Source organism: Procambarus clarkii, chromosome 1 (assembly GCF_040958095.1).
Source record: "Procambarus clarkii isolate CNS0578487 chromosome 1, FALCON_Pclarkii_2.0, whole genome shotgun sequence".
Lineage (NCBI taxonomy): Eukaryota > Metazoa > Arthropoda > Malacostraca > Decapoda > Cambaridae > Procambarus > Procambarus clarkii.
In genome coordinates, this window is record NC_091150.1 from 53,692,827 (window position 1) to 53,704,020 (window position 11,194).

Here is an 11,194-nt window from a genome sequence, read left to right on the forward strand (position 1 = left end):
CCTCCCCCACTCTCTCTTCTCCAATTTTCTCCCCCTCTTCTTTTCTCTCTACTCTCTCCCTCTCCTCCGTTCTTCCACTCTCCTCCAACATCCTCCTCACACGCCTCCTCCACTCTCCACCACTCTCTCCCTACCTCCTCCGTGACTCACCTCTTCACCTTCCTCCTCCCCTCTTTACCCCTCTTCACTTGCCTCCCCCTCCCCCTCTCCTTCCCTCTCTTTAAACACTACCCTCTCCCCCCCTCTCTCTCCCAATGTCTGTCTGGTCTATGTCTTAATGTCTGCCTGTATGAGTTGTTGTCCTGGCCTACCCTGTCTCTCTGCCGGTCTATTTCTGTCTGTCGCGTTCTGTATCATAAAAAGTAATATAATAGTTTCCAATTGGCGTGCAGGTGGCCGGCCGGTGGGAGGAGCCTATATAGTGGTGTGAAATAGGGGGGGAGCGGCGGGCAGAGAGAGGGCGGCTGTACTGAAGTTATATCTTTTATAACGCTACGGGCAAACTATGAATTTCTGTAACTTTCCCAACAATATTATTACAAAAAATTATTTTCAATGTTTATGTTTTCCAAATATTCAGCTAGGCGTTGGTGCATGGTGGCCAGTGCTTCAAAAAAGTCGTTATGTGGCCAGGTAACACCGGGGCACGCTCTTCCCTGACCAACCTATGTCTGTCCTGTACCCCAACCCATTCACCCTACAAAGTTGGGTGAGGCTAGCCCCTATCTACCAAATAGTAGCAGTTATTGTTCTAAAGAGGGGCACTTGGGCTGACCCCGACTGGCCAATGACTCTCATACAAATCATGTCTCGCCAATCCTGGACACACAAACAGATAGACATAATAGATACAGATCTGCGAACCTCTAATCACTTCATCTACTTTCAATTAACTCCTCATATAAGCCAACCTTTCTTAAGTCACCTTTCACCGTCGTCATCAGTGACAAACGAAATGCCTGTGGTATAGCACTGTCCTCCTGGCGCAGGTATACGATGGCATTAGCGCTAAATCCCCAAATTGAGTCACGAGAATCACGCCTCTCACTCCAGCCGTAATTTCCGACCTAAACAGCCGACCATAAAGGTATATAGCCCATGAACTTTAAGACAATTATCCCTTGCGAGTGGGATAAAGATTTCGCCTTTAAAGGTGGCTACTTCTCTCTGGATTACTTGAGTGGCCTAGATTCAGCGAGCATTTGGTATGATAGTTTACGAAAGCTCTACATCTTTCCCCACATCATGGCGGCTTTGTGCATATATATTTGAGAGTTTAGGGAAGGTTGTCATATGATAGCCTCGTGGTGCTTCACGGCTCGTGAACTGTTTAATAATTAATGCAAACTTAACCGCCTAAATTATATTAAAAATAATTTTAAGTTATAACAACAACATTTTTTACTTGACCACTATGAGTTACGAGGTGACGTAACTGGTTGATGACTCAGGGTGTGGTTGATGACTCAGGGTGTGGTTGATGACTCAGGGTGTGGTTGATGACTCAGGGTGTGGTTGATGACCCAGGGTGTGGTTGATGACTCTGGGTGTGGTTGATGACTCTGGGTGTGGTTGATGACTCAGGGTGTGTTTGATGACTCAGGGTGTGGTTGATGACTCAGGGTGTGGTTGATGACTCAGGGTGTGGTTGATGACCCAGGGTGTGGTTGATGACTCAGCAGCAGCCACGGGTGGAGCAGCAGCCACGGGTGGAGCAGCAGCCACGGGTGGAACAGCAGCCACGGGTGGAGCAGCAGCCACGGGTGGAGCAGCAGCCACGGGTGGAACAGCAGCCACGGGTGGAGCAGCAGCCACGGGTGAAGGAACAGCAGCCACGGGTGGAGCAGCAGCCACGGGTGGAGCAGCAGCCACGGGTGGAACAGCAGCCACGGGTGAAGGAGCAGCAGCCACGGGTGAAGGAGCAGCAGCCACGGGTGGAGCAGCTGCCACGGGTGGAGCAGTAGCCACGGGTGGAGCAGCAGCCACGGGTGGAGGAGCAGCAGCCACGGGTGGAGCAGCAGCAGCCACGGGTGGAGCAGCAGCCACGGGTGGAACAACAGCCACGGGTGGAGCAGCTGCCACGGGTAGAACAGCAGCCACGGGTGGAACAGCAGCCACGGGTGGAGCAGCTGCCACGGGTAGAACAGCAACCACGGGTGGAGCAGCTGCCACGGGTAGAACAGCAGCCACGGGTGGAGCAGCAGCCACGGGTGGAGCAGCAGTCGTGGCTGGGAGCCGTGGAACTAAAGTTCCAAATTACTGAAATTGTGGCCAAGTTGTTTATAAGAGCAATTAGTCACCCCCCCCCCCCCCCACGGGTCCTGCTATTGCATGCCATTATGTCTTTGTTGCTCATGTTGCTGTGGTTACAATTGTTGTTGTAATTGTCTTTGCTGCCTTCGTCTTTCTTGCTGTAATTGTCTCATTTGCAAGTGTCGTTCCTGTTCTAACTGTCATTGTAATTGTCCTAATACAAAAAAGTAGTCGTTGTCGTAATTGGTTTTGTTCTAATTGATGTTGTTTTTGCAAACTGTCTTTGTTGAAACCTCCCACCCACTACACCTCCCACCCACCAGACCTCCCACCCACCAGACCTCCCACCCACCAGACCTCCCACCCACTAGACCTCCCACCCACTAGACCTCCCACCCACCAGACCTCCCACCCACCAGACCTCCCACCCACCAGACCTCCCACCCACCAGACCTCCCACCCACTAGACCTCCCACCCACCAGACCTCCCACCCACCAGACCTCCCACCCACTAGACCTCCCACCCACTAGACCTCCCACCCACTAGACCTCCAACCCACTAGACCTCCCACCCACCAGACCTCCCACCCACCAGACCTCCCACCCACTACACCTCCCACCCACTACACCTCCCACCCACTAGACCTCCCACCCACTAGACCTCCAACCCACTAGACCTCCCACCCACCAGACCTCCCACCCACTACACCTCCCACCCACTAGACCTCCCACCCACTACACCTCCCACCCAGTAGACCTCCCACCCACTAGACCTCCCACCCACTAGACCTCCCACCCACTACACCTCCCACCCACTACACCTCCCACCCACTAGACCTCCCATCCACTAGACCTCCCACCCACCAGACCTCCCACCCACTACACCTCCCACCCACTACACCTCCCACCCACTAGACCTCCCACCCACTAGACCACCCACCCACTACACCTCCCACCCACTACACCTCCCACCCACTAGACCTCCCACCCACCAGACCTCCCACCCACTAGACCTCCCACCCACTACACCTCCCACCCACTAGACCTCCCACCCACCAGACCTCCCACCCACTAGACCTCCCACCCACTACACCTCCCACCCACTAGACCTCCCACCCACTACACCTCCCACCCACTAGACCTCCCACCCACTACACCTCCCACCCACTACACCTCCCACCCACCAGACCTCCCACCCACTACACCTCCCACCCACTAGACCTCCCACCCACCAGACCTCCCACCCACTACACCTCCCACCCACTAGACCTCCCACCCACCAGACCTCCCATCCACTAGACCTCCCACCCACTAGACCTCCCACCCACTACACCTCCCACCCACTACACCTCCCACCCACTAGACCTCCCATCTACTAGACCTCCCACCCACCAGACCTCCCACCCACTAACCTCCCACCCACTAGACCTCCCACCCACTACACCTCCCACCCACCAGACCTCCCACCCACTAACCTCCCACCCACTAGACCTCCCACCCACTACACCTCCCACCCACCATGGTGAGAGTGCAACAAACCGAACACCAACACCGAACAACGTTACTTGCCCCTCCTCTCCCCCCCCCCAAGAAAAATAACATACTAAAGGAATTCAAGCGTAATTAAAAATCCATTTCAACCAAAGAATTTTCCCCAAACCCAAGACATTATCCGGAGAACCGCTCGCGCCATCTTGGGCAAGTTGGGCGATATTGCAAACTTTCCTTTGAGAGTGCAGGCGGGCGGAAGGCCCAGTGAGCCGGAGCTGAAACCATGACGTGCTCCGCTGAGTGCAGGAGTGCGGCGTGCTCCGCTGAGTGCAGGAGTGCGGCGTGCTCCGCTGAGTGCAGGAGTGCGGCGTGCTCCGCTGAGTGCAGGAGTGCGGCCTGCCTGATTGATAGCCAGGAGTTGAGTGACTAGATATAACGTTGAGTGGCGCATGGTGGTGGTTTGTTAGGTGGGTGGGAGGTGTAGTGGGTGGGAGGTGTAGTGGGTGTAGTGGGTGGGAGGTGTAGTGGGTGGGAAGTGTAGTGGGTGGGAGGTGTAGTGGGTGGGAGGTCTAGTGGCTTCATTCACTCTCACTATGAGACATTCACTCTCACTATGAGACATTCACTCTCACTATGAGACATCCACCTTCACTATGAGACATTCACTCTCACTATGAGACATCCACCTTCACTATGAGACATTCACTCTCACTATGAGACATTCACTCTCACCATAAGACAATGAGGGCAGTCCTGAACCCAAGACTTTTTCCAGTGGGAACAAGTGGGCCGAGTCAGTGAAGAGAGTGAATTATCTGTGATAACCAGTTTAGTATTGGTAATCTGACCGACGTTCCCGGGATGGCCCAGTTTTGTTACTAGATGGAATTAACCTCCATCTGTCCTCTAAGTCGAGGCCTATTATAGGTGAAGCCTTTAGGGGAACCAACCAGCGTCCTGCTGGAGGGCGGAAGTGGTGTTTTGACACCTTGGAGGACTGGCTCATAATTTACTGAGAAAGGTGGACTGGACAGCGTGAGTACCGTTAAAGAAAGGTTGAGGGAATATCTTGAGTGTTGTACACAAGGCGGACAACCCGCCGCCGGCTTTCATAACTCTCACTGTATTTCCCATTTCTAAACTCTCCTTCACATATGCCTCTCCATCCTCTTTACTAAAAAAAAAGTGTTTGGCGATAGAAGATAGAGGTGGACTCGCCGTGATAGATCACAGAAATTCTTTTGTAGTGTCCTGTGTGAAAGTGACACCTGCGGTGTTGTGTGTTGTACATATGTAATAAGTGTATGTAGTTAGGAAGTACATATGATGATGGTTTTGTTTAGTGTTGTTTAGTCCCATTCCCGTTGGATTAACTATTACCGCCAGGTCGTAATAACTTACCTATGCCTCGGGGTTGGACCCGAAGAAGATACAAAGGACCCATAGAGAGTTTGATTGGAAAGAACCGGTGACTGGCTAAGTGAGGGCGTGAGAGTGCCTGTAGCCTAGCGCTGTGGTCAACTGGCGTCCACGTGGCGCCCGTGTTGACGTCGGTAAAACTCCAAGACAGTGGCGCTGCTGGCTGCTTAGTAACGAAAACATTTTACTGCCATTTAGGTTTTAAAGCAACGCTTTGTTGTGTTGTGACTATATAAATAATATATATTTAGGATGCATTATGTTGGTAAAAGCATGTTATATTGAATTTGTTGGCTAAAAAGCCATATTGATGGATTATCGCAGTGGTTTCAAAGCTGACAGCTCCTTCATGCTTTTGTAAGCTAATTGTATTTAGAGAATATGTTATGAATGTTATCTAACGATGTTTTTACTTGGGACTCGTACCTTTGGCCACGTAAACGAAAGTGGCGACATTTATTAATGATGCAAAATATTACAAATGTTTTTTGTAACTTAACGTGGATGGTTTGTATGTATTAATTTTTGTTTATTTTAATTTGCAAAATTGTGGAATTTATTTATTCCATATATACTGTGGACGAGGAGAGAGGAGCGGAATACGATTCTGAGCCCAATTTAGAAGACTGTTGGAAGTCTAACAAAATTACCTTAATAATTACTTCCCCCCCCCTCTCCTCTCATTGAATTGACTTTGATAGTACATAATAAGAGTTTGATTGCTGTTTTGTACAGCTGTCCTGTGTGAGCGTATGTGTTGTGTTTGAGTCTGTGGACCTGTTTGCTGTGTCCGAACTGGTGAGTCTGTGGGTCGCCAGGCCCCCCTCATCCCATAGACTCTAGGTATACTAGCTTTTATAGTATCTTAAAGGTTTGGACACAACTCTGACTATTCTTTTAAACATGCCTGGCTGTGTGTCTGGATGGAGACAACATGACCTAATATCCATTCATCTCTTGGGCCATCGATAGACACTAAGATGATAACACCATGCTGCAGCTTTACTTTATTGTAGGGGGGATAGTTTGCCCCATAATAGTTACTCCGAGTTACTACTCATTGTCGTAGTTCCTAGTTCGTAGTTTACCTCAAGTTCCATCTGAGGTAAAGTGGTTTTCTTCGTCAGTGCAGTTCCACTCTGGATATTATTAAATGACATTGCTGTTGAGCAAAGCAATGTGCAGCTACACCATGTACTGTTGAGGCATCACAGAACACATGTAGTGTTCCAGCGATCTGTAGTGTTCTTCAGATGTTTGTCTCGGAACCGTCATGCTTGTATCTGAACTTTGCTCCTTGGTCACCCCTCATTGCATGCATTTTTGCATCTCCAGAGGTAAGGCACTGGATCATCCAGACTGTTTTCAAACCTTCCTGCATTAATAGTCACACGCCTTTGATAGTCACTGGGCTTACAATAGCTAGTGGGATGAAAAGTTGTCCTGATCTGTAACAACAAATCTCTTTTGTGATAGTGTAACAATTCTGGCATTGATTTAATTGTTAAAGTATTTTATTGTGGCATCCAACACCCAGTACTATTACACTCCGGGGAACGAGATAATCTGCGAAATTATTTTTGATTTTGTAGTTTAACGTTTGATTGTGTGGGAGCCATGATGGCAGTAGCATGACACCTTCTGACTTACGACTGCCCTTATGGCAAGCTTGCAACCCTGGAAACACAAACCGTAACTGTCTCTATTTTCCGCTTGTTACAACTTGTAATAAAGTTGTTACAACTTGGCTTAACGTGTTTATGACGTATTAGAACGTTGTTACAACTTGTTATATTGGTTGTTATAACTGGTTAGGAGGTGTTGAAAGTTGTTCGAACGTTGTACCAACGTCGTAGTTTCGGTGTGTGTTTGGCGGGAACTCTGTCCTCACTCTCAGCCATCTCTCCTGGAAATGATCTACATTTAGATCTTTGGCTAATTTCAGCCTTATGGTGATTGATTTTTTTTTCAAGTAGGTGTCTATAGTGCAGTGTATAGTGAGGCTGGTGAGGAGGGCACACCGAGCAGTACTGAAGACGACCTGCACGTTATGGTGGGATCTGTTCTCCTTGTCAAGATTTTCGGTCTTCTTCTCGGAGAGTAGCGCTAAGAGAGAGAGGCCTTGCTGATGTGTGTGGCACAGTCATATTGCTTTACCCTCAACTTTACCAGGACATTGTATAGTTTGTGAGTCAAACTAGGACCTGTTTGATAGCAGACATTTAGACTAGTTGCTTGAGAATTCAGTTTTGTACTACCATTAAACACTGTCCTTAAAGGGGTTGTTATCTCGAGGTTATCTTGAGATGATTTCGGGGCTTAGCGTCCCCGCGGCCCGGTCCTCGACCGGGCCTCCAGTGTGTTAGCGACTGTTTTGTCACAGCGTGATGCATAAGGTTGTGATCCTCTCGAAGTCTGTTGTTTCTTATGACCTCTGTGAACTTTGTAATTGTTGAGTGATAATATTGTATAACTCTAAATGGTCAGGTTTCTTCTTTTAATGTTACACCTTGTGCTTTAAACTCGCTATCAGCCATATTGTAGTCAGTTGGTAGTGGCTTCTGATTAAGTTTCTAAGTAAACCTGACCCCAATACTGACCATCTTCGTACTGTTCCAGGTCAAGGTATTGATGATACATGTTCGTAGCATTTGGACTTAGTTAGGCTGAATCCCTAAGGTATCTAGATCCCGTAGATTGTGGACTAGTTCCTCTTCATTCATCTCATCGATTTCTAAATGTTATTTTTTGTGGCCTGTGAAACTATATCAGTTTCTTATTTTTGACAGATTCAGCTTTGACCGTCAGGGTGAGCGAGACAATGGTCAGGGTGAGCGAGACAATGGTCAGGGTGAGCGAGACAATGGTCAGGGTGAGCGAGACAATGGTCAGGGTGAGCGAGACAATGGTCAGGGTGAGCGAGACAATGGTCAGGGTGAGCGAGACAATGGTCAGGGTGAGCGAGACAATGGTCAGGGTGAGCGAGACAATGGTCAGGGTGAGCGAGACAATGGTCAGGGTGAGCGAGACAATGGTCAGGGTGAGCGAGACAATGGTCAGGGTGAGCGAGACAATGGTCAGGGTGAGCGAGACAATGGTCAGGGTGAGCGAGACAATGGTCAGGGTGAGCGAGACAATGGTCAGGGTGAACGAGACAATGGTCAGGGTGAGCGAGACAATGGTCAGGGTGAGCGAGACAATGGTCAGGGTGAGCGAGACAATGGTCAGGGTGAGCGAGACAATGGTCAGGGTGAGCGAGACAATGGTCAGGGTGAGCGAGACAATGGTCAGGGTGAGCGAGACAATGGTCAGGGTGAGCGAGACAATGGTCAGGGTGAGCGAGACAATGGTCAGGGTGAGCGAGACAATGGTCAGGGTGAGCGAGACAATGGTCAGGGTGAGCGAGACAATGGTCAGGGTGAGCGAGACAATGGTCAGGGTGAGCGAGACAATGGTCAGGGTGAGCGAGACAATGGTCAGGGTGAGCGAGACAATGGTCAGGGTGAGCGAGACAATGGTCAGGGTGAGCGAGACAATGATAAATTGGATATTCTTCTTTACTGAACTGACACATTTTGGAAACCTGTTGCACCTGCAAGAGTTTGTTTCTCGGGTGCAGCAGTTACTACAGGTGTTGATTAAGGACACCGAGTACGTGCCAGCATCACCTTGCTTCTAATTCAAAGGTGAAAGTTGAGGTTTTGGTTTATCTCAGGGCTTGCTCACCACAGCAATTTAATCATTATCTTTAATTTTGTTAAACGTTTACATGGGATTGACCTTCTTTAGATCATTACTTACTTACATGGGATGGTTTGTATGAGGAAAGAGTGAGGTGAGGGACAGGTGAGAGGAGAGGTAAGGTCTACAAGGGGGTAAGGTGTAAGGTGAGGAATAGGTTAGAGAAGAAGGTAATTCCTAGAAGAAGGTAAGAGTAAGGTGAAAGGTAAGAATAGGATAAAATTAACAATGGTAATGTCTTCTCACAGACATAATAACATGTGATAAAAACCCACACACTTATATAAATTCCACAAAATACACAAGGAAATGCTTTGCACCAGGTCACTCGCACTCTCCTGAGTGCTTTATCAAGGACTGAGTGTGTGGTGAGGACGAGACTTACATCTCAACGTCTAATGAAGCTGTTATCCTGGGACCAGTCCTCTTATCATTCTTGACCTCCTGACCAGGTCACCACTAGTCCCCCCCCCCTGGTGATGTACCTTTGGTAATGGCTTCTACGGGAATATGGTCATGTGTCTTCTTAGTAATCCTGCGTCCTGGGAACTAGGGATGTTATTAATAGTGGTATTCATGTGGATGGTGGCTCTCGTAACCTCCTCCATACCCCCCAAGGAACGTGGCTAATGGCACTGCTTTCATTCATCCATTTACTGAGATCTAATTTTGACTCACTCAGAATCATTTTCAGAGTAAAGGTATCCTCCGAAGTAAAGCTGACAATCTTACGAGCAGACAATCTTACACGCAGACAATCTTACGAGTAGACAATCTTACGAGTAGACAATCTTACGAGCAGACAATCTTACGAGCAGACAATCTTACACGCAGACAATCTTACGAGCAGACAATCTTACACGCAGACAATCTTACAAGCAGACAATCTTACACGCAGACAATCATACGAGCAGACAATCTTACATGCAGACAATCTTACGAGCAGACAATCTTACAAGCAGACAATCTTACACGCAGACAATCTTACGAGCAGACAATCTTACACGCAGACAATCTTACGAGCAGACAATCTTACATGCAGACAATCTTACGAGCAGACAATCTTACACGCAGACAATCTTACACGCAGACAATCTTATGAGCAGGCAGTCTTACAGAGCAGACAATCTTACATGCAGACAATCTTACGAGCAGACAATCTTACACGCAGACAATCTTACGAGCAGACAATCTTACACGCAGACAATCTTACACGCAGACAATCTTACACGCACACAATCTTATGAGCAGGCAGTCTTACAGAGCAGACACTCGTGCAAGCAGACAATCTTACGAAAATAAAATCTTACGAGCAGACACTCTTACGAGCAGACACTCTTACGAGCAGGCAGTCTTACGAGAAGTCACAAATTCTACACCCCCCCCTCCCCCCGCAGACACATTGAAAACTGCTGGAAAAACGACCCTTTGAGAAGCGAATATTAGAGAATATGCAAATGAGAAAGGACGAAGGAGGAGTTTAACGAGTCTGACCTAATTACTGGGTCCTTGTTTGTTACTTGGGGTAATTGGGTCAACAGGATCCTAATGAAAGGTTAATTCGGATGGTTAACTGAGATTTTCTAAGTGTGTGTGTACTCACCTAGTTGTGCTTGCGGGGGTTGAGCTTTGGCTCTTTGGTCCCGCCTCTCAACCGTCAATCAACTGTATACAGATTCCTGAGCCTACTGGGCTCTATCATACCTACATTTGAAACTGTGTATGGAGTCAGCCTCCACCACATCACTGCCTAATGCATTCCATTTACTAACTAATCTGACACTGAAAAAGTTCTTCCTAATGTCTCTGTGGCTCATTTGGGTACTAAGTTTCCACCTGTGTCTCTTTGTTCGTGTTCCGCCAGTGCTAAAGGGTTTGTCTTTGTCGACCCTTTCAATTCTCCTGAGAATTTTGAAGGTGGTTATCATGTCTCCCCTTACTCTTCTGTCTTCCAGGGACGTGAGGTTCAACTCCTTTAGCCTTTCCTCGTAGCTCATATCTCTCAGTTCCGGGACGAGTCTGGTGGCATACCGCAGAATCTTCTCTAACTTTGTCTTGTGTTTAACTAGGTATGGACTCCAAGCTGGAGCTGCATATTCCAGGATTGGTTTGACGTAAGTGGTATACAGGGTCCTGAACGATTCCTTACATAAGTTTCTAAAGGCAGTTCTTATGTTGGCCAGTCTAGCATATGCCGCGGATGATATCCTTTTGATGTGGGCCTCTGGGGACAGGTTCGGTGTGATGTTAACCCCCAGATCTCTCTCTCTCTCTCTATTTGACTCTTGTA

General features: G+C 48.4%; 2 protein-coding genes across 2 annotated transcripts; both read left to right on the top strand.

Annotated features, from left to right (window-relative positions):
• The first annotated feature begins 1,651 nt into the window (after positions 1–1,651).
• LOC123754625 (PE-PGRS family protein PE_PGRS26-like) lies at positions 1,652–2,263 on the top strand. The gene has a single exon (XM_045737102.2). It carries the CDS (start codon positions 1,652–1,654, stop codon positions 2,261–2,263), a length of 612 nt encoding a protein of 203 aa, XP_045593058.2.
• Positions 2,264–5,473: 3,210 nt separating this feature from the next.
• On the top strand, positions 5,474–8,727 carry LOC138363450 (protein qua-1-like). Its single transcript, XM_069322660.1, has 2 exons — positions 5,474–5,520; positions 7,953–8,727. The coding sequence occupies exons 1-2, from the start codon at positions 5,474–5,476 to the stop codon at positions 8,725–8,727; spliced, it is 822 nt and encodes a 273-aa protein (XP_069178761.1).
• The last annotated feature ends 2,467 nt before the right edge of the window (positions 8,728–11,194 follow it).

Bases quoted from the DNA above. Each gene is read 5' to 3' on its own strand.
- LOC138363450 (XM_069322660.1), top strand. From the start codon at position 5,474: ATGGATTATCGCAGTGGTTTCAAAGCTGACAGCTCCTTCATGCTTTT. The intron at 5,521-7,952 runs GTAAGCTAATTG...TATTTTTGACAG, and splicing joins GACAGCTCCTTCATGCTTTT to ATTCAGCTTTGACCGTCAGG.
- LOC123754625 (XM_045737102.2), top strand. From the start codon at position 1,652: ATGACCCAGGGTGTGGTTGATGACTCAGCAGCAGCCACGGGTGGAGCA.